Source organism: Bufo gargarizans, chromosome 11, assembly GCF_014858855.1.
Source record: "Bufo gargarizans isolate SCDJY-AF-19 chromosome 11, ASM1485885v1, whole genome shotgun sequence".
NCBI lineage: Eukaryota > Metazoa > Chordata > Amphibia > Anura > Bufonidae > Bufo > Bufo gargarizans.
In genome coordinates this window covers 14,307,635-14,331,555 of record NC_058090.1, presented here as the reverse complement: position 1 = coordinate 14,331,555, position 23,921 = coordinate 14,307,635, and the positions used below count along the sequence as shown (strand labels likewise).

Below are 23,921 nucleotides of genomic sequence, written 5' to 3'. Positions count from 1 at the left end.
AATTATTATAGATAGTGTAAGCACTTTTTTGGGTGACTATAAATGTGTAGTGCTGTCGTCCTAGAGCAGGGATGCTCAACCTGCGGCCCTCCAGCGGTTGCAAAACTACAACTCCTAGCATTCCCAGACAGCCTACAGCAGGGCATGATGGGAGTTGTAGTTTTACAACAGCTGGAGGGCCGCAGGTTGAGCATCCATGTCCTAGAGGATGGTCTTACTAATCTCATTCAGACAGTGTGGTGCGAGAGCATCTAATTGGTACATCCAGTAAACCTCTCTTTTTGTAAGTTGCTAAACCTATTGAATGGGTTTTCTGGTATATACCGTATATACTCGAGTATAAGCCGACCCGAATATAAGCCGAGGCCCCTAATTTTACCCCCAAAAAATGGGAAAAATTATTGACTCGAGTATAAGACTAGGGTGGGAAATGCAGCAGCTACTGGTAAATTTCAAAAATAAAAATAGATACCGTACCAATAAAATTACATTAATTGAGGCATCAGTAGGTTAAAGGTTTTTAAATATTTATTTCAAAGAAAAACAATATGGTATCAACAATAACTTTAACAGTACAAAAACCAACTAAAGCGAATATTAGATTTTCGGGAAAATACCAGTTCATGCGAATTTTTATGCGAAAATTTAAATGCGAATTTTTATTTTATTTATTTTTGCAAATTTTCGCAATCAAGACCTAGACTCGAGTATAAGACGAGGGGGCTTTTTGAGCACAAAAATATGTGCCAAAAAACTCGTCTTATACTCGAGTATATACGGTAATCAATTGGGGTGATTATTAGTGGGTGGTTTCCTTTTTCAGGTGTGGATGCACAACGTCTAGACACGCTGTGTTTGGAATATTGTCTCTGTATGTTATATCTGTGCTGGTTCACACGGCAGTGCAAAGGTTGCGAGGTGCGACCAAGAAATTAAAGCCCGCATTTGCATTCAATTAGTTATATTACATAACTGCTCTGACATGTCATGTAATGTTTGATTTCAAAGGTGGATCCATTTTTCTTTGAGGTGAAGCTGGTACGGTTATGTGTAATAACCTTCCAGCACAAACAACGTCTAGTTCCACATTTAAAGCTGCCAGTTGGTTTATGTGTGTTGATCTTTTGGGCTTTATTATATTGTTTTGGATTACTTGGTGCTAGGATATTCCTGATTATACACTATGTTTACCAGAGGGGTATATTGGCTGATTGTTCCCCTCTTCTCAATAGGGTGCTATGGAGGCGCAAAAAAAGACCCAAAAAGAGTGTTAAGTGCATCTCGTGTTTGAAATACATTCCTTGTACAATTTTTTAAAATAATGCTCAGGAAGTTTTTTCAGACGTTGAGAGAGCAACAACCATCAATGATGGAGGAACTTAGGACACTAATTCGTGATGAAGTTAAATCCTCCCTGACCTTACTAAAAGACGCCAGTCCGGGTCCTCTTCCTCCAAAGAGACAAAAAAATGGCGGTCCCTTCCTTCTCCGAATCAGAGGATGAAATAGACTAAGCCGAGCCTTCAAGGCGGAGGGAGGACGACGACCCCCTTTCTGAAGGGGAGATTGTAGAAGATGCAAAAAAATTCTACTTCTCTTCTGAGGAAATGGCGGACCTACTGAAAGCAGTAAGGGCCACAATGGGCATTCAAGAGGTCCAGACGCCACACTCAATACAGGAAGAGATGTTCGGGGGGGTTAAGAACTAAAAGATCAAAAGTCTTCCCCATAAATGAGAATATAAAAGTGATGATTCTAGACGAATGGTCAGAACCAGAGAAACGCCTGGGTATTTCGAGAGAATTTAGAAACCGGCTCCTGTTTGATCACTCCGGGTCAAAATTGTTTGACGATATTCCTAAGATTGATGTGCAGGTAGCGAAGGTAAACAAAAAGACCTCCCTACCATTTGAAGATTTTTCCCAGCTGCGGGACCCAATGGAGAGAAAGGCAAATAGTCTCCTGCGTAAGGCGCGGGAAGCAGCTATGTACAGTATCAAGACCAACATTACAGCAACTTCGGTGGCGAGATCTATGCACTTGTGGTTAAACGAGCTAGAAAACCATCTAAAAAATAAAACCCAGAGAGGAAATTATAGATTCTCTGCTTCTTCTAAGATCTGCCACAGCCTTCTTAGCAGATGCCTCCTCGGCTGAGAAAGTGCTGCTTCCGTGGCAGCAAACCTAACTCAGCTAGAAGGGCCTTTTGGATGAAGTCGTGGTCGGGTGACAAGGCTTCATAAATGAAGCTCTGTTCCATCGCTTTTTCCAGGGAATATGTCTTGGACCAGTTCTAGACAGAATCCTGGAAAAAGCGACTGATTAAGAAAAAAGGGTTTCCTGAAGAGAAACCTCAAAGAAATTTTTCCTTCTCTCCCTATGGGGGGAGAGACAGACCCTACAGGGGAAAGGGAAAACTGGAAGGTGGAGCTACCCAAAAGGAGGTCTAATGATAATACTATACTCCGGGGAAAAGATGGAAAGAGACCTAAAATACGTCCTATCCCTACTAGAGGATTTGGTATGGGTTGTAAATTTAAAAAAATCTTGCCTTCTTCCCCAAACAAAAATAACATTTTTAAGAATTCATCTGGATTCTCAAAAACAATCTTCCTTTGTTCCAGAAAAAAAAGACAGCAGATCTAAAAGAAAAGGTCCAAAGGTTCCAAAAAGGAATCTATGCTCCATCAGAGAGGCAATGAGCCTTCTAGGCCTAGTAACGTCATACATAACATCAGTCCCTTGGGCTCAGTTTCACTTCAGGACTCTCCAGCTATGGTTACTGAGATGCTGGGACAAGAAACAGACTTCCTTAGACAAGAAAATACGTATTCCACATCTCATAAAAACTTCTCGTATGGTGGACCCAATCAAAAAAATCTAGTAAATGGAGTGACCTGGCAGAAGACTCTTTTCGTTCAAATCCTGACAGACGCCAGCAAAACAGGATGGGGTTTAAATGTAGAAGGAAGACTCTTTCAGGGGCTTTGGCCAGAAGTTATAGAAAATCAATCGTCCAACTTCAGGGAATTAAGAGCTGTATGGGAGACGACAATAGCTGCATTGGTTCTTATAACTTATAAAGGGTCATCACGTAAAGATCAAAACTGTTAATGAAGCTGACAGTGAAAATATTTTCTTGGGCCGGAGAAAACTTAAATATCGGTAGTACATCTAAAAGGCTCTCAAAATCAGGTGGCGGATTTTTGAGCAGGAAAACCTTAGACCAGGGAGAATGTCTCTGGATTCAGTGACCATTCAGCCTCATAGTAGGGAAGTGGGGCTTCCTGGTCATAGACCTATTTGCCTCGGGGTTAAACGCAAAAGTCAAAAAATTCTGCTACCTAAACCCAAGAGACAAACCGTGGGCAGTGAATGCATTCTCCCTCACTTGGGATTGAAAGCTGGCCTATGCTTTTCCCTGATTCCAGATAATCCTGAAAGTAATCCAAAAGATTATCTTCAACAGGCCAAATCTTATTTTAATAACCCCATTCTGGCTAAAACTAAGTTGGTTCTCGACCCTAAAAAACGTAGCTGCATCGGATCCGTGGGTACTCCCTGCCAGAAAAGACCTGATGACTCGGGGGGGGGGGGGGGGGGGGGGCGGTAATACACCCATGCCCAGGCTGACAGCCTGAATCGGAAAATCTAAGGAGCCAGGGGTTGTCAGAAGGTCACCGCGCTCTGAAAGCTAGGTGACATCTGTGATTTATCAACAAAACATGGAAGAAGTTCTGCTCATGGTGGGGACATGGAGAGATGGATCAATCCACCCCAAACATTCAGAAGATTTTAGATTTTTTACAACCGGGGTTAGATTTAGGCTTGCGTCCTTTGACCCTGAAGGTGCAGGTTTCAGCCAAGAGTGCCTTCTTTTGACTAGCTGAGCACAGGTGGATTAAGAGATTTTTCAGGGCAGCTTAAAACCTTTTGTTAGACCTAGAATCCTAACTTGGGATCTAAACATATTACTCAAGGGTCTAACAAAAAGTCCTTTCAAGCCGTTCGAGGATGTCAGTTAGGCTACTTTCACACTCGCTTTTGGTGCAGATCGTCATGGATCTGCACAGACGGATCCGTTCAGATAATACAACCGCATGCATCCGTTCAGGACAGATCCGTTTGTATTATCTTTAACATAGCCAAAACGGATCCATCTTGAACACCATTGAAAGTCAATAGAGGACGGATGCGTTTTCTATTGTGCCAAATCCATCCCCATTGACTTGCATTGTGTGTCGGAACAGATCCGTTTGGCTTAGTTTCGTCAGACTGACACCAAAACGCTGCAAGCAGCCTCCAAAGCAGAATGGAGACGGAACGGAGGCGAACTGGTGCATTCTGAGCGGATCCTTTTCCATTCAGAATGCATTAGGGCAAAACTGATCCTTTTTGGACGCTTGTGAGCCCTGAACGGATCTCACAAATGAAAACCAAAACGCCAGTGTGAAAGTAGCCTAAGATGCTCTTTCAAGACGGCTTTCCTCATAGCACTTACATTGGCTAGAAGAGTAGGGAAAATTCAAGCCCTCTCTACCAGACATCCATACTTAACTATCATAGACGACAGAGTGATTCTTAAACCTGATCCAGGTTTTCTTGCGATGGTAGTGTCCGACTTCCATAGAAACCAGGAAATAGTGCTGCCATCACTTTGTAATAACCCGAAAAACAAAAAAGAAGAATTCTATACGACGAGTTGTGATGAGATATCTGGAAGTATCTAGAGACCATAGGAAGGTTGATGAGGTTGATTTATATACCAGAAAACCCAGTCAATAGGTTCAGCAACCTACAAAAAAGAGAGGTTTACTGGATGTACCAATTAGATACTCTCGCACCACACTGTCTGAATGAGACTAGGACGACAGCACTACACATAATCATAGTCGCCCTAAAAAGTGCTTACACCATCTATAATATGTGACGATGATGACTGCAATACACGTCATCAGGAAATGTGTAGCCATGCAAATATTTAGTGCTTTAACTCATGGCCTGTACACACACCAGTAATGGGGGTACCATACATCTTTTTTTCCCCCAAAAAAATTATCATTTTATTTCCATGCACTATTTATTATACATACAAAAGCATATATTTTTATTATTTTTACATGATTTTTAATAGTAACCTCCTGCCATCCTGAGATACTTTACATCGATCCTACCAACCTCATCAATGGGACCGTTCTTTTAACCATGAATTTTAGGTCTTAGGCCCCTTTCACACGGGCGAGTATTCCGCGCGGGTGCGATGCGTGAGATGAACACATTGCACCCGCACTGAATACCGACCCATTCATTTCTATGGGGCTGATCATTTCTATGAGCGGTGATTTTCAAGCATCACTTGTGCGTTGCGTGAAAATCGCAGCATGCTCTTTATTCTGCGTTTTTCACGTAACGCAGGCCCCATAGAAATGAATGGGGTTGCATGAAAATCGCAAGCAAGTGCGGATGCGGTGCGATTTTCACGCATGGGTTCTAGGTGACAGTCTATTCACTGTATTATTTTCCCTTATAACATGGTTATAAGGGAAAATAATAGCATTCTGAATACAGAATGCTTAGTATAATAGTGCTGGAAGGGTTAAAAAAAAGTTAACTCGCCTTATCCTCTTGATCGCGTAGTTCCCGGTCGGTCTCTTCTTTAAGCTGTGGGCTAAAGGACCTGTGGTGATGTCAGATCACATGCTCCATCACCACAGGTCAGATCGCATGCTCCATCGCGTGTCCCAAGCAGCGCTTCTCATCCTGCTGACATCCCCGTGCAGGAGGTGGGTCCTGAACAGCATCCCACCACTGTCACTCCCACATGTTCCGGCCCACAATCGCTACTTGGTATCAAGTCTCCTGTGTACAGCGCCTATAATAAGGTTCACATTAACGCTTCTTGCTACACGTGTATCATAATTTGCCACTTTTTAAACATCTCATCTGCCCCCCTATTTCTACATTTTTGTGGACATCGAGCACCATTAATTCCAATGTCTCTATCACAATTTTAGCCCAACATATAAATTTACTAGAGTAAAAAACCTTTAAATATAGATTTTTATCATTAAGTTTGTACCCTAAAAAGAGGAAAATTATAAAAGAAGGAAATGGTAAATTATACAGTTTTTAACTTTTCAGTTTTTCTTCAATTTTGTCCTCCAGAAAACTGTTCCAGGAGTCACATCGGCTCTCTTGAGAGCACGCCGAGCGTGGACAGTCCTCTCTCTTTAACCTCTTACTTTTCCTCCACCACGATGGGCTTAACCAGTGGCAGTGCGGAGCATTTCAGCTCTCAGGAGAGTCTGGTCAGCGGCAAGTTTCACTGTGATGACAACACTTCAGGCGTCTTCAGTACAACCCACACTTCTGAATCTCCAGCTCCTGATATGGAGAGCGAGAGCAATTCCTACCATGGGGAAGAAGACAAAGACTCTAATGGAAGCATGAAGAATAGCGAAGCAACAGCGTCTGACGGAGTCTCCATCTCGTCATCCGACACTCACACATTGCCTGTAAATCACTGCTCTGAGCCGGCTGCAGCAGACGAACGAGGTGATGCTACCCAGAAATGTCCCACAAAGGAGACGCAGGATGTCACTAGCTCAGGACGGCCAAGTGCGGAGTTACAGGTGGGCTCACACTTGAGCATTGACTCGATAGAGACTAAATCCCTAGACCGTAACAAGGATGAAATCTATGAAGGGCAAGAAGCGTCAAATGCCCAGTGCCCTATACCCTCAAGTTCTATTGGGGAGAATGCCTGTCAAAATGCCCACTCTATACCTAAGGACTCTACAGAAGCCATTAAAAATTATAGACCTGACTACGAGCATTCCTTGGGGTCCAGTGATGATGAAGATATCTATGGTCACAGGATACCACACTCTTCCTCTGATGTCAGCGTGGGAGAGATGGCCGTATCCCAAGAGCTGTCACGTTCCATGCAAGAAGAAAGCACTCTACTGAAATCGGAACAGGTAGGTGGGCATTACCGTATTTTTCGCTCTAGAAGACTCACCGGCCTATAGGATTCACCTAGGTTTGAGGAGGACAATAAAAAAAATATATTTTTTAGACCTCAGATCAGGCTAGCAATCACACCCCCCATTTTAATCAGACCTTGGCTCACAGCACCAATCAGACCCCAATGTTAATAAGACCCTTAATCAGACCTCAGATCAGACCCCCAATTTTAAAAGGACCTTAGATGCCACAGCAAATAAAAAAAAAAAAAAATGTACCTCTTCTGCTCCGGACGCCGCAGCTCCTCATTGTGAACGTGCTCTTCTCCCTGCCATGGCTGTGCTGTGACCCGACACGCGCACAGCGTGAGATCAGAGTGCGCAGCAAACAGCCGAGGACCAGGAAGCAGTGAGTACAGAGCCTCCGATACTAATGAGCGCTTCCCTAATGGAAGCGCTCATTAGTGTTCAGCCCATAAGACGCAGTGACATTCCCCCCCCCCCCCACACACTTTGGGGGGGGGGGGGACTGCGTCTTATCGGGCGAAAATCCAGTATATACAGTCAATATTTTCTTGGAACTGTCCCGATTGGGCATAAACTTTGTTGTATGGGTTTATCCCAAGATAACCACAGACTGTGGCAGAAAGACCTTTTTAGGTGCAGGATTGTAGACTTCAGAGGAGAGCCCCGCAGGCATATAGGGAGGGGGCCTGGGACCAACATTCTCTTGATAGGTGAGAGAGTTACACAGGCATTTATGGAATAGCCCTCTAAGTCCTCATGTACATAGTCATATTCTGAGTTGCATGGATCAGTAATGGGGCACCCATAGACTTCTGTGGGAACCTTATACCGCCATATACCTCTGGTTTCTTAGAGATTCCTACTACTCCATACATTTGCAATGCCTCATTCATAGTATTGCGCAATTAAATTGACTTCCACATAAAATTTAAGTTGTTCAATGCCTTTAAGGTGCTCTCTCCCTAAGGAGAGATGGTACCCCCCCTAACCCTGACAGGCCTCTCACCCAGCAAGCCAGTACTCTCTGCTCTGCACTGATGAGGGGCAATCGCCCCGAAACAGCTGTCTGCAGATGAGGTGCTGGCTTATTTAATATCTAAGTCATGTCACAAGGCTTAGTTAAAGAGCTGAACATTGACTTATAGGATAGCTGCCTGACATCAGGTGGCATTAGAGGCGGAGCTTGTTAAGAGCTCATTTGCATCCCTTCCCTCCCAGAATTCTAGAGGAGCATGTACGACCTATGTCTCCTCACGCTGAATAAGGCGCTCTCTCCCTAAGGCCCCTTTCACACGGGCGAGTATTCCGCGTGGAATCCTGACCCATTCATTTCTATGGGGCTGTGCACACGAGCGGTGATTTTCACGCATCACTTGTGCGTTGCATGAAAATCGCAGCATGCTCCTCTTGGTGCGTTTTTGACGTAACGCAGGCCCCATAGAAATGAATGAGGTTGCGTGAAAATCGCAAGCATCCGCAAGGAAGTGCACGCACGGTTGCTAGGAGACGATCAGGATGGAGACCCGATCATTATTTTCCCTTCTAACATGGTTATAAGGGAAAATAGCATACTGAATGCATAGTAAAATAGCGCTGGAGGGGTTAAAAAATAAAAATACATTTTAACTCTCCTTAATCCACTTGATCGCGAAGCCGGGCATCTCCTTCTGTCTTCATCTTAGCTCTGTGCAGCAACAGGACCTGTGGTGACATCACTCCAGTCATCACATGATCCATCACCATGGTAAAAGATCATGTGATGACTGTGGCGTCACCAAAGGTCCTTGTTGCTACAGAGAGCTAAGATGAAGACAGAAGGAGATGCCGGCTACGCGAGAAAGTGGACTAAGGTGAGTTGAATTATTATTATTTTAACCCCTCCAGCGCTATTGTACTATGCATTCTGTATTCAGAATGCTATTATTTCCCCTTATAACCATGTTATAAGGGAAAATAATACAATCTACAGAACACAGATCCCAAGCCCGAACTTCTGTAAAGAAGTTCGGGTTTGGGTACCAAACATGCGCGATTTTTCTCATGCGAGTGCAAAATGCATTACAATGTTTTGCACTCGCACGGAAAAATCGTGTGTGTTCCCACATTGCACCCGCACATTTTACCGCAACGCCCTTCTGAAAGAGGCCTAAGGAGAGTTAGTCCCCCCCCTTTCATGTAGCCTGAAATGAGGATGCCATTAGAAATATACAATTTATCTGCAAACACAAGCATGTTGATAGCAAAATAGTTATGCCAATTGGAAAGCAGAGAGGAATGAAAAGAAATGTCGCTTCCTTAAGGCCCCTAAAAGTCGCTGCCTTAAAGGGATTTTATAATATTTTAAAGTCAACCTTGCTTCTGGAGTATTATCTGCAGTAATATGAGTAGTAGTGCACAAAAGGAGTCCAGATTGACATTTGTTTTCCTACTGACCCCCGTTTCCCGCTGTCAGTGCTGAAATCCACCGTCTGGACTGTTGTGCTGACACAATGGAGAGCGTTCATGTGCACAGCAGTCCAGATGGGCACATCTCTTACCGCCGACAGCCAAGGAACAGGTTGCAGTGGGAAGATAAAATGCAGAGATCTGGACGACTTATGTGCAATACTACTCGTGTATTACTGTAGGTAATAGTCCACGATCCTGGCGACTCCCATTTAATACCAGTATCCGATTGGCGGGGGTCAGATACTCAGCACCCCCCACCAATAAGCTATTTGAGATGGTGAACAGGAGTAACATCGCAGTAACCATTGTAATGTAGATTTAGTACCTACTTCCAGAGAAACAGCTGATCGGCAGGGTATCAAAATACCGGAGAACCCCTTTAAAGGGAACCGGTCACCGGGATTTTGGGTATAGAGCTGATGACATGGGTTGCTAGATGGCCGCTAGCACATCCGCAATACCTAGTCCCCATAGCTCTGTGTGCTTTTATTGTGTAAAAAAAAAACCGATTTTATACATATGCAAATTAACCTGAGAGGAGTCCTGTAAGTGAGATGAGTCAGGGACAGGACTCCTCTCAGGTTAATTTGCATATGTATCAAATCGGGTTTTTTTTACACAATAAAAGCACACAGAGCTATGGGGACTGGATATTGCAGATGTGCTAGCGGCCATCTAGCAACCCATGTCCTCAGCTCTATACCCAAAATCCCGGCGACAGGTTCCCTTTAAGTGGGTGTTTAGTCATTTCATCCTGAAGGCGGTGATTTTATTTTAAGTTTTCGTTATTGCCTCAGTCCCCTCCTCAAAGTGATTTGCCTCCGTTTTAATCTATTGTATAACCTATTTCTGTGGCCTCTTTTAGCTGGCGGAGAGCTGGATGGTTTACTCAGGACCTGCTAGCGGCATCCTAAGCTTAGTCGTGTCTGAGAAGTACGTCTGGTGTCTGGACTACAAGGGGTCCCTGTACTGCAGTCCTCTGCCCGGAGCCGGCCTGCGATGGCAGAGGTTTGAAGACTCTGTCCAGCAGGTGGCAGTGTCTCCTTCAGGTTGGTCAGTCTCCACTGTCTGCACCCCACAGCATTATAACGAAGATAATTAATGCCAATGTAATCCTAGTACGAGTTTCACGCCTGCAGTAAAAATGTCTGTCTGCATTGCATGAATAGCAATTGCCTAACATATGTCAAGTATTTGTCATATATTAGGCAAGCAGTTTAATAACATTGCGCAATCATTTCTGCGTGTAGGAAACCTGCTGTGGAAGATCGAGCAGAAGACGGACAAGGCCTTCGCTTGTGGGAAAGTGACCATTAAAGGGAAAAGACACTGGTACGAGGCTCTCCCTCAGGCCTCATTTGTAGCTCTGAGTGACGACACTGCTTGGATTATCAGAACGAATGGAGACTTGTACATACAGACAGGTATATAGGTACTTTCTGCTGTATTATCTGTGATGATGGTGCTGGTCTCCATCATTTCATAGGCTGTGTTGTCAACGCTATTGTATTACTAAAATACTACTGGGGCCATTTAATCAGACCGACGTTAATAACCCTGCTCTGGAGCGTGATGCGCCTAAGTTATGCAGAAGCACCCGCCTCTACATAACTTAGCCGCATCCGCTGCCGGCATACAACCACCTTAAATCTACGCCAACTTCCTTGCTAGCTCTACACCAAAAACTGGCGCCGAAAATTATAAATGAGACGGGCCTGCCAGCCCGCCGCCTTCTCCCACGCTATGCCCCCTTTTTTTTTTTTTTTCTTAGAACTGGTGTACATGGCGTAGAAGGGGAATAGGTCTCAAATCACCTTTGAGACAAAATTTGCGCCAAATATACACCAAAAAGCGGCGTAGATTTGGTCATAAATGACCCTCTACATTTTATTTTAATGTTTTTGTTTTTTTATACCAGGTCTCAGCGTGGATCGCCCGTGTGCCAGAGCCGTTAAAGTTGACTGCCCGTGCCCATTGTCTCAGATCACAGCCAGAAATAACGTGGTGTGGGCCCTCACTGAACAGCATGGCCTCCTGTACAGGGAAGGAGTTAGCAGCTTCTCTCCGGAGGGTGAAGTCTGGCAGTGCGACCTCATCAGGTAATGCTGCACACTACCGCTTAGACCTCATGTGCACGACCGTGTTTTGTGGTCCGCTAAACACTGATCCCGACTGCCTGCATGCCACCATTTTATTTATTTTAAATTCCTGTAGAAATGTCCTATCCTTGTCCTTTTGCTCCCCTGTGGAAATGAATAGGTCCACATTCAATCTGCCAAAAAATGCAGATCGGATACAGAGCAAAAATACGGTTGTGTGCATGAGAGGCCTTAGTTATAAATTGAATTGCTTAGGTGATAATTTGTGTTATCAGCTGCAGACATGCTAAAATATAACAGCTGATAAGGACAGAGGTTGACTTGCACCATTTGAAGGTTGACGTGCACCAACCTCTTTTTAGAGCTCCTGCTGTCTATTAGGAGCAGGTCAGGTGCATTTCAGGACCCTGAGATGATAGGAACAACCTTATAAACCTCTTCAATCATCTTTTATGCGGCCTGCATAGAATTAAGGCAATGACTCTGCCTCTATTGGATCTATTTGGTCCCAAAATGTGCAAAAAAGTGTCTGGTCATTTTTGGCCCCAGCACTCTGGTCCTTTAAAGGGCTTATCCCATCTCTAGGACCCTCTTATCTTGAAAACGGGGCACCAGCTCACAGTCAAAGTGGCCACGTTTGTGTGTGTGTGTCTCTCCCCATTCACTTCTAGGAGTCCAAAAATAGCTGAGTAATTGTGTTTGGCTATTTTTGAATTAAATGGAAAGAGCCACATAAGTGCGGCCGTGTCTCGAGATGTGAAGTGTGCGTCCCGCCTCCACTGCTTAATATGTATTCTATTCCTTAACTTCCAGTGTACCTGGTAAATCCTCCTTTTACAATTCCAGTGAGAGACAAGCCCTGGAACCAGTCTGCGTGACGTTGGGGGATCAAGAGACCGTCTGGACATTGGACTCCAACGGCAACTTGTGGTTCAGAACTGGAGTCACCTCCAAAAAGCCTCAAGGAGAAGATGACCATTGGTGGCAAGTAGGCACTTTGTCTTTTCTAATCTTTAAGCTTTATGATGGTAGAAGTTGATTTCATAATATTCAGCTGCCATGGGAGCAGAATTTTCCTTTACAACTAATGCCCGATTTTAATTTGTGGTATTACAGGTCAGCATCACAGACTACGTCGTCTTTGATCACTACACCCTGTTCCAAACCTTAATCCAGGCCACGCAGACGGTGGCCACAGTAGCCCAAGCGCCTGTAGAAAAAGTGGCTGATAAGCTTCGCATGACATTCTGGTCACAGCAGTCCCAGTGCCAGCCCAGTTTACTGGGGGTCAACAGCAGCGGCGTATGGATCACTTCAGGCAAAAATGAGTTTCACGTAGCAAAGGGGAACCTTGTAGGTGAGTGTCCTTTGACCTAATGGCTCTGTCGTGTACTGTGCGTTAGGACTGCTAAGCCACCATACACTGTAGGTAATTGATCGTCCAGCAGACAGCTCTTTCTCCCAGCTCCTTCTAATTTGTACAAGCTCGATTCGGCTCAGCGCTTCGGTGATTTCAGTTTGGAGAGGGGATTAATCTGCTGGCTCTCCTGTGAGAACAAAGGATTGAGCAGGTTGAAATCCATCTGCTCCATCCATAGTTCCCTCAACATCTGCTATCGGGGGAGAAGCAGGACACCCGTATACATATTAGATGATCAGCCCGTCCTGCAGAAATCTGCAAGTCTGGCCAGCATTTATCTAATAGGTATGGCCAACTTTTATCAAAGGATAAACCCATGATGGAGCATGACCACTCAGAGCTTATAATTGTCTGAGTGCAGATGAAATCTCAGACTGAGAAATGAATGCTGTGCTCCTGAAGCCTCGGCATCACTATAAGAACTTCCTCTGGACGTTTGTAATGAAGTTGTCCCTTAAGGGGAATCTGTCACCAGTGACCTCGCTATCAGACTGTTTTCACAGACACTTAGCTATAGATCTCCAGATTAAAACGCAGTTTTTCTTTTGTTGATCGGAGGCTCCGTTCCCGCCTTATGATACTTTTTTCCTAATATGCAGATTAACCCTTTGGTGCAATGAGAGCATCACCATTTGTCTTGTTGCACCAAAGCTCCACTCCTTTCTGTGGCCAGCCCCTCCTTCCCTACTTTGATTGACAGGCTAGCCACAGATAGGAGTGGAACTTGGGTGCAACAAGAGCAACGTTGATGCCCTCGTTGCACCAAGGGTCTTATTTGCACTTTAAGAAGTAGTATCGTAGATTCTCTTTTTAAAAAGATTTTTCAGTATGATCTGCTAGAAATGTCTGATCAGCAGGATTGACAGATGTGTGGCTAGCAAAGTGAGAATGGCCACCCCCACCACTGACCAGATTTGTGGAGGTCTCTGTGGTCTGTGTGCCATAAGAGCTGTTCATGCAAAAACCCCATTAAGCAGACCATACATCCAGTAAATGCTAACTGTAAGTATTCTATAATATGATATAATAAAGCGCATTCATATGTTTTTTTTTTTTACACTTCCAGCTGGGTTGTGGGACAAGGCTAGTGATCTTTATAATCAGATTTATTTATTTTTGTATTTTTTTCAGGCACATATTGGAATCACATAGTACCACGAGGTACGGCATCCACCACTAAATGGATAAATGTTTTCTCTTCTACTTCCCCAAGTGGAGAAGGTAAGCAGAAGACATTGGCAGGAATATCCTTTTATGGCTGTACTACTATGATGATAAACCTTTTTAATATGAGAGGTTAAAGGGTTATTCCCATCTTACAAAGTGCATGTCGCTAGGACTGCATCTCTTTGATGTGGCTCTAGCCCTTGGGACCCCAACGATCCTGAGAATGAAGCTCTCTAAATAGGAGCCTTGCTGTGCAGGAAATAGATAAGACAACCGTGCTGCACTACACAAACACTGCATCCCCTTCATTCTTGATATCTATGGTGTCCCAGAGGTCAGAGCCACATTGAACATGGAGGTGCAGAATATCCCTTTTTAAAAGGGTTGTCACATTTCATATTATTCTTATAGAGCGATTTCATTCCATGGAGCTGTACATATGATAAGTGGGGCACATACATAATAAAAAACAATTGCACCAAGCATGAACAAGACGAGTTACAAACTGGTACAGAAGGAGAGAGGGCCCTGCCCGTGAGGGCTTACAATCTACATGGTATGGGAGAAGGACACAGTAGGTGCGGGTTCAGCTGGTCATGGCGGTATAGAGGCAGCAGGGTCACTGGTTGTAGGCTTGTCAGAAGAGGTGGGTTTTCAGGTTTCGAAGGATTCCAGTGTAGGTGAGAGTCTGATATGTTGGGGTAGAGAATTCCAGAGTGTGGGGGATGCACGAGAGAAATCTTTGAGTCGATTGTGGGAAGAGGAGAGTAGAGAAGGAGATTACTTGTGGGGATCGGAGATTAGTAGCTCAGAGATGCAGGGAGGGGACAGGTTGTGGACGGCCGTATATGTAGTCTTTAGCATTATAAACTGAATTCTCTGGGCAATGGCTAGTGGGGAGCCAGTGAAGGGAAAGGCAGAGGAGTAACTGGGTAAGAGGTGGAATAACCGGCAGCTGAGTTGGAGAGATTGGAGCGGTGCTAGGGTGCTAGATAGAAGGCCACATAGGAGGATGTTACAGTAGTCTAGGTGGGAGATGATGAGGGTATGTACAAGAATTTTTTTTGCCTACTCCTGGCCGAGGAATGCACTGATGCGGGAGATACTGTATTTTTGAGTTGGAGGCGGCTTGGGTTTGCATTTTGAAGGACCGGGCAGAATCCAAAGGTTTCTCTATCGCAGCGGACTTGGTTGACCAGGCAGAGTGTGCAGCCATTAATCATGATAGGTCTGTTGGGAGTTTCAGTGAGATGGGAGAAAGATGATAAATTCTGTTTTATTCATGTTAAGTTTTAGGAAGCAAGAGGAGAAGAAGGGATTCTGGATAGTAAGGTGGTGATATCTGGACCAGAGAAGTAAATTTGTGTCATCCTCATAAGTTATACTGAAAGCAATGGGACTCTGAGGTGTCCCAAGCCAAAGGTGTAGATTGAGAAGAGCAGGGGTCCTAGGATAGAGCCTTGAGGGAATGTGACGAGGAGGTGGTGTGACTGACCCTAAATGTTCGGTCTGTAAAGTATAATATAGGTCCTTCTAAAAAAATTAGCATATTGTGATAAAGTTCATTATTTTCTGTAATGTACTGATAAACCTTAGACTTTCATATATTTTAGATTCATTACACACAACTGAAGTAGTTCAAGCCTTTTATTGTTTTAATATTGATGATTTTGGCATACAGCTCATGAAAACCCAAAATTCCTATCTAAAAAAATTAGCATATCATGAAAAGGTTCTCTAAACGAGCTATTAACCTAATCATCTGAATCAACTAATTAACTCTAAACACCTGCAAAAGATTCCTGAGGCTTTTAAAAACTCCCAGCCTGGTTCATTACTCAAAACCGCAGTCATGGGTAAGACTGCCGACCTGACTGCTGTCCAGAAGGCCATCATTGACACCCTCAAGCAAGAGGGTAAGACACAGAAAGACATGTCTGAAGGAATAGGCTGTTCCCAGAGCGCTGTATCAAGGCACCTCAGTGGGAAGTCTGTGGGAAGGAAAAAGTGTGGCAGAAAACGCTGCACAACGAGAAGAGGTGACCGGACCCTGAGGAAGATTGTGGAGAAGGACCGATTCCAGACCTTGGGGGACCTGCGGAAGCAGTGGACTGAGTCTGAAGTAGAAACATCCAGAGCCACCGTGTACAGGCGTGTGCAGGAAATGGGCTACAGGGGCCGCATTCCCCAGAAACAGCGGCAGAAGCGCCTGACCTGGGCTACAGAGAAGCAGCACTGGACTGTTGCATGTCATTCGGAAATCAAGGTGCCAGAGTCTGGAGGAAGACTGGGGAGAGGGAAATGCCAAAATGCCTGAAGTCCAGTGTCAAGTACCCACAGTCAGTGATGGTCTGGGGTGCCATGTCAGCTGCTGGTGTTGGTCCACTGTGTTTTATCAAGGGCAGGGTCAATGCAGCCGCTATCAGGAGATTTTGGAGCACTTCATGCTTCCATCTGCTGAAAAGCTTTATGGAGATGAAGATTTCATTTTTCAGCACGACCTGGCACCTGCTCACAGTGCCAAAACCACTGGTAACTGGTTTACTGACCATGGTATTACTGTGCTCAATTGGCCTGCCAACTCTCCTGACCTGAACTCCATAGAGAATCTGTGGGATATTGGGAAGAGAAAGTTGAGAGACGCAAGACCCAACACTCTGGATGAGCTTAAGGCCGCTATCGAAGCCTCCTGGGCCTCCATAACCCCTCAGCAGTGCCACAGGCTGATTGCCTCCATGCCACGCCGCATTGAAGCCTCCTGGGCCTCCATAACACCTCAGCAGTGCCACAGGCTGATTGCCTCCATGCCACGCCGCAGTGAAGCATCCTGGGCCTCCATAACACCTCAGCAGTGCCACAGGCTGATTGCCTCCATGCCACGCCGCATTGAAGCCTCCTGGGCCTCCATAACACCTTAGCAGTGCCACAGGCTGATTGCCTCCATGCCACGCCGCATTGAAGCCTCCTGGGCCTCCATAACACCTCAGCAGTGCCACAGGCTGATGCCTCCATGCCACGCCGCATTGAAGCAGTCATTTCTGCAAAAGGATTCCTGACCAAGTATTGAGTGCAGAACTGAACATCATTATTTGAAGGTTGACTTTTTTTGTATTAAAAACACTTTTTTTTCTTTTATTGGTCGGATGAAATATGCTAATTTTTTTAGATAGGAAATTTGGGTTTTCATGAGCTGTATGCCAAAATCATCAATATTAAAACAATAAAAGGCTTGAACTACTTCAGTTGTGTGTAATGAATCTAAAATATTTGAAAGTCTAATGTTTATCAGTACATTACAGAAAATAATGAACTTTATCACAATATGCTAATTTTTTTAGAAGGACCTGTATGTGATCCGGGAGAGGGCCAGGTCCGTGATAAGACAGTTTGTAACAGAAGGGAGTGGTCTAATAACCTATTCCCTGGATACACCGGATGGGTAATCTGTCTGATCGCCGCGGTCGCCGCTGATCACCAGGGCAAGGGTCTTTCTTCCTCTGTTCGAATGGAGCAGCAGACACGTATATTTGCTGTTGCTCCATTCAACACTAAGGGACTGCCAGAGATAATGGAGTGACAGCGCACATGTGTGCCCACCATTTCATTCAAGTGGGGGAACACAGGCCTTCTTTCTAGCGATTAGTGATTCCCTATCCTGTGTATAGCATACACGTTATAATAGGCCAAACAGTTTTAGGCCTCATGCACACAACTGCATTTTGGATCCACATTTTTTGCGGATTGCACACGTATTCATTCCTATTGGTCTGTAAAAAATAGACTCCACACGAATGTCATGTGTGTGCTATCTGTATCCGTGTGGCAGTTCTGTAAATTATAGAACATGTCCTATTCTTTACAAGTCTACCCAGTTCTAGTGACAGAAGTGAGAAAACTGCAGCGTGCACACGGGGACAGTGTCTGTATTCTGCAGAACCTTGGTTTGCCAAGTGCTTGAGGCCTAAGCATGACTAAACAGTTTTCCAGCATAACTAATGTACACCCAAGTCTGAAGAAATTGCAGAAGTTTTAAGATGAATGCAAGCTTGTGTCAATGTGGTAATGTCGCTTTTGCAGGAAATGTCCTATGGATTTCCCAAAGCAGAAAAGATCTCTTTTGCTTGAGTGACCTGACTGCTCCATATAGACCATCCACAGTCCAGCTTTCCCCAGACACGGAGATGATCCATGCGTCGGCCTGCGCGGATGCTGTGTGGGCTCTAGACAACCAGGGTGGGGTTCTTATCCGCACTCTCTCAAAGAATTGCCCTACTGGAATGCATTGGACAAAACTGGATTTGTCTCAGCTAGGTAAGTTTATTTGCATTATATCTCTTTCTGGAAAAGCTGGGTGACAACCCCTTTTTTAAGGGCTTCTGTCATCAGGAACATTATTATTAAACTGGCTGAACTTTTATTTCATGCAAATGAGCCTCTAGGAGCCCCGGGGGTGCTGCCCCTACTCTTAGAGGCTCCTTTCTCCCTCCGCTGGCCATATCCCCATCATGCTGATTGACAGGGCCAGGTAGGATTCTGTGAACACTCGATCAGCATGAGGGAGAACAGGGCCCCTAGGACTAGAACCAACCCACATTGCTCCTAGAGGCTCATTTGCATAAAATAAGTCACAAAACAGAGGCACATAGAAAAAAGAGACAGACTGTTAGTTTAAGCTGACATTAGTGCAACTGCCGCCACAAGGAGTCAACACTGTATTAGTTGTGTCGCTGCTTGGTTCGTAGTTACAAGGGTTAACTGCCAATACCCTATGTTACAAGAAACTAATTGGCTTCTTTGACTAACCAGCGCTGACATAAAACAAATCCAAAGAATACACGAAATGCAACCGGTACTTGCCGTTGGTGATCTGGTCTGAGTCCTGTTCCGGTTTATTTCAGTTTCAATTTTGCAAAGAGATATAGAAGATGGTGCAATCTTCAGCTTCCTCCTTCCCAAGCGCGCGGCTCCGGCCGATAGCTTGCGTGCACGAGGACAAGCCGCACTGCTGTTCACAGGAGCACGGGGGCGTTGCCGTTAAACTTGGAGGCTCTGCTCTCTCTGCAACTGCCGAGCCCTCTGCACGTTGTTTGACAAGACCAGGCAGTAAAAACCTCTAAGCTGGCCCTGTTAGTGAGAGAGCAGAGCCTTTAGGTCAGGGATGGCCAACCTGTGCCTCTCCAGCTGTTGTAAGACTACAATTCCCACCATGCCCTGCTGTAGGCTGATAGCTGTAGGCAGCCTGCGCATGCTGGGAGTTGTAGTTTTGCAACAGCTGGATAGCCACAGGTTGGCTATCCCTGCTCTAGGTGTAAGGCTACATTCACACGTCAGTATTTTTCTATATCCCGAATTTCGGTCCGTTTTTTTGCGGATCCGTTGTTCCTGAAAATGTTTCCGTATGTCGTCCGGAAACATGTATAAATTTCAATAAGCAAATAAAGTTGTTTGGATTTCTTTGAAAAAAAAGTGAAATAAAAAAAGTTTCTGTTTGCAGGATTTAATTTCCAGGAACGGAATCCGCATAAAACGGATGACATACGAATGTCTTCCCTTTTTTGCGGATTCATTGACTTTGTATTGTACCAGGATCCGATTTTTGCGGAAAAGAATAGGACATGTTTTATAGTTTTTCGGACATGCGGAACGGAACAACGGAAACGGACAGCACACATTGTGCTGTCCGATTTCTTTCAGAACCCATTGAAAATGAATGGGTCCCGATCTGTTCCGCAAAAAACGGAACAGATCAGGAAAGAAAAAACGGACGTGTGAATGGACGATAATGGTAACACCCCCGTTGCTCCTAGAGGCTCATTTGCATATATTAAAACCTCACTTTTCTCAGCAATGCGGGCACATATGAACATGGGACCAACACGGATGCCTTCAGCTGCCAAGCGCACATGTAACAGGTCAGCCAGTGTCATAGGGACAAAACTGCTGACAGATGCCCTTTAACAATATGATTGAAAAAATAACAGCTGTCCAGTTGTGTAGTGAAATTTATTGGATTACAGGAAATTTTGATTATCATTATGTCTCTCATATATATAATCTGGATTAATAAAATGTCCGGATTAACTATTAGTTTGGATTCTGACGATGGCAGATTTCCTCCTGACTTCTATTACCCTGGAGGACGCACCAGCTGCATTTTTGTCCTCTGTAAACGCGGTATCTGGCCGTTGCCATCAGGCGGCTATATCTGTAGAGTGACATTCGTGTAAGTTTACGCTATCAGTGTTAGGACGTCTAAACTTAGAGCGCCTGCTTCGCACGGAGCGGCAGATGTCGTTGTCGTTGTCATGGTTACACGGCGCCCCAGAAAGCCGTGCCTAGGTGTCTCCTGCAGACGAGGTTTTGTATTGGAGAATGGGTGTCACAGAATGTACCCGTTAGAGGAGCACAGGACAGACACTCAGCTTTGTAAGTGATATTCAATGCCACCCGGTCGGCCAGTGACGTCCGTCCGACATATTTCAACAGCTGGAGACTCGTGTGACAGCGATAACTTGGACAGGTCACACGTAGCTGCGAGGCCCCGTCCACTGGGGACGGCCGCGGCTTAATGTCAGCCCTGGAATGTTGTCTTTAAGGGCTTAATGATTTACGGTCTCCATATGTTTTTGTTTTTGTTTTGCTGTTCTACAGCTCGGAGGAAGTTAAAAGCGGTTGCACCTCTGTTGCCATTTTTTTTTTTGTCTTTCCATCTTTGCCTATAAAATGATGAAGTAGATTTTCTTAAAGGGTCTCTTCCAAACGGCATGTAAATGCTGGGTCACATGTCACCGCTGAGGCCGGCTTATTGGCTGCAGCAGCACATGGGACCCCCGTCTTTACCCTGGCTGGAAGTAAACTACAAGATGGCCGAATGGAGCTAGGGCGGTGGTGAGCAGGTGAGTATGGTGTGTTTTTTTTTTTATTTTATTCTTTTCCCTATTCGGTACCACACGCTCCAGGGGCCATTTAGAAAGTGCCATAAACCTGGAAAACCCCATTAAAATATTTCTTATGGAGAAGATTTCGTTCAGTCTTCCTAACACAGTAAAGCCAGTTAGATATATGCAATAATTACGTTTTTCCAATAGAGTTTAGCTCTAGAAAATCCAGTATATAATATATAACAATACTCTTAAGTTGCATGCATTTTTATTTATTTTTCTCCCTGGCCATATCGGATTTTCGTTCCTCCAAAAACTGACACTTGCTAAACCGATGTGTATTCAGTTTCTTTTTCCTTTTGCCCTTATTTATAGGAGGGGATATTCTCCTCTGCAAAAACTGACAATAATAAGACCCTTGGCGAGACGTGTAAAAAGCGCATGTGTGTGTGGCCCCACTGAATGGTAGGGGTCAATGTGCTGTCCGTTATAAAAACGGAGATGGCACCCTGCAAAAAAAAAAAATGAATGAGGCCATAAATAGGGAATAATATGAATCCTTCGCAGTTTGACGCTTGCATGCTCTGCTGCCAGTGCCTTGTACTTGGACACTCGTATTTCAGAGTTGAGCATAGGTCAGCATGGTTCCTCGGTAACAGATTTTGCAAGCAGTGGACGGGCCAAGTTCCTGTTACCCGACAGCAGATATCCTGTGTCTCTAAACAGCTCTGCTGTAGGGTAACAGGATCTCTGCGTGTCCACTGCCGGCATGCCAGGAGCGGAGCCGCAGCATTAATACCACGCGCACGCAGCATGAGCTATTTCTGCTTCACACATCTTCCCGCCACATCTCCCACCTGCATCCATAGGCGGCTGGGCAGCGATCTGCACTCGTCGTCGGGCTGTTTTCAGTTTTGCCTCTGGCCCTTCTCTCCCCCCCCACCATTGTGTGCAGAGCCGATCCCTGGGATTGGAATATGATCTCGTTTGTTTGGGGTGCGGCCTCTGTAGGTAACCGGTGGAGAGGGATCTTTGATCTGTTTAGATGGAGATCTGTGCATTGTCTGCTTCTCGTAAGACTCTGTCCCTTTTTTCAGGGATGTGTTAGGGTTACTTGGAAACCAAGAACATGAATGCAATGGTGGCTGGACTCTCGCTTGTGTCAACATTCCTGGCACGATGACCGCAATTCTTTTGAATATTTGTCCTAAGGTTTTTTTTTTTTCACAACAATATTGCAATTAGTTACGGGGCTCTTACGCTCTTTTGGGAACAGATTAGTGACCGCTCCAACAATAATTAAGGTGATGGCGGGAGACGCAGGCGGTGCAGTTGCCTGTACATTTGCGTAAGCCGCCAGACCACCCATTCTCCCGTCTGCACCTTCTACTATCTATCCGTAACCTCACACAGTCCATGGTACATTTATGCAAAAGTGAGAATGAACGTACCCAAAGACCTGCCTTGTGTGTCTGTAGCAGCGATGGGTGGAACGATCCCATTTTTCCTATGTTCAGTGCGACTGTTTCCCTTTTTTAGTGGCCGGTTCTCACTCTGGATTGCCGGACCCTTTTTTTCCAGGGGGTAGTTGTCCCTTAGGTAAAACCTATCCAACCTGTGACTTTTTTCATATGAATACCCTGAATATCTATAGCTAAAATACTCCTTTGACTATGACTAATGGATAACCTGTTGTCCTGCACGCCTCGATTGGCCTCCGTATGGACCCCCCTGCTGCCATCTTTTTCTCTGTTTCAGCTGGGTCCATAAATGCTAATTACGCTCAGTTATGGGCTCTACCAGCGCGCGTCCAGGTCCCCGCTGGCCAGACCTTTTTGTTGATCATCGGCCTCCCAGGAATTCTGGGGATGACAATCCAGAAATGATATCTTACAGAGTCCTAGGGAATTGCTTCTAGGACTTGGGTGGGTTCATGGCTCTCGACTGTATGGTCAAAGCGGCTTCAGACCTCCCTGAGATCGACACTATGCCCCCCCCCCCCCCCCCACCTGAGATTGGCGCTTACTGTAGAGCTATTTCTAAAGTCCCAGAAAAATCTTTTAACCCATAGTTCATTGCCTGGTGCCACGCTCGCTGCAGTTAGCGGGTATAGGGTATAGTCGCTGTTTTTTTTCGTTTTTGCTTCCCCATGTTTAAAGAGGTTGTCTCTCCTCAAACTTTGGAGGCCTATCTCTCTAGGATACGTCACCAATATCGGATAGGCGCAGCCGGTCTGGGACCCACTCCTATCTCTAGAACTAAGCTCCCGAAGAGAACTAGAGCGCACAGCACAGGCGTGGCCGCTCTCCATTCATTTTTATAGAAGTGCTGAAAATAATCAAGCTATTTCCAACAGTTTCATGGAAGCGAAAGGAGCAGTGGGCGCGGTGCACGTTCTGTTTATTTCTGTGGCACTTCTGAAAATAGCTGAGCACGCCGCTCTATTGGTGCTCCCATAGAAATGAATGTTGGGTGGCTGTATGCGCGTGGTGCGCTCTCCCGGACATCGGGTGCTCCATTCTAGAAAAAGGTGTGGATCGCAGCTCTGGGACCTGCACCTATCTGACATTGGTGGCCTATCCTAGTGATAAGTCGCCAATGGTCGAGGTGATGCAACCCCTTTAAGCGGCCATTTACTTTCATTGGCATGGCTGTATAAGGCCTACTTTTATGCGGGAGAATCTGGATTTTGTTTGTGCTGTTTGAGAGCACATATGGTTTATATATATATATATATATATATATATATATATATATATATATATATATATATATATATATATATATATATATATATATATATATATATATATATATATATATATATAAAAATTTATAATTTTTTTTTTTTTTCCCCTTTCATCGCATATCTAGAAAAGGCAATTTGGGAATTTTTTTTTTTTTTTTTTTTACT

At 44.9% G+C, this 23,921-nt stretch overlaps 1 protein-coding gene across 1 annotated transcript in view; it reads left to right on the top strand.

The window, feature by feature from the left end:
* LOC122921829 (tectonin beta-propeller repeat-containing protein 2-like) overlaps positions 1-23,921 on the top strand; it is a 50,772-nt gene that overhangs the window by 16,432 nt on the left and 10,419 nt on the right. Inside the window, exons 9-16 of the mRNA XM_044272087.1 lie at positions 6,166-6,980; positions 10,306-10,489; positions 10,691-10,864; positions 11,359-11,539; positions 12,386-12,527; positions 12,656-12,896; positions 14,091-14,180; positions 18,204-18,437. Of these exons, the coding sequence (XP_044128022.1) occupies positions 6,166-6,980; positions 10,306-10,489; positions 10,691-10,864; positions 11,359-11,539; positions 12,386-12,527; positions 12,656-12,896; positions 14,091-14,180; positions 18,204-18,437 (2,061 nt within the window). The remainder of the gene's footprint in view (positions 1-6,165; positions 6,981-10,305; positions 10,490-10,690; positions 10,865-11,358; positions 11,540-12,385; positions 12,528-12,655; positions 12,897-14,090; positions 14,181-18,203; positions 18,438-23,921) is intronic.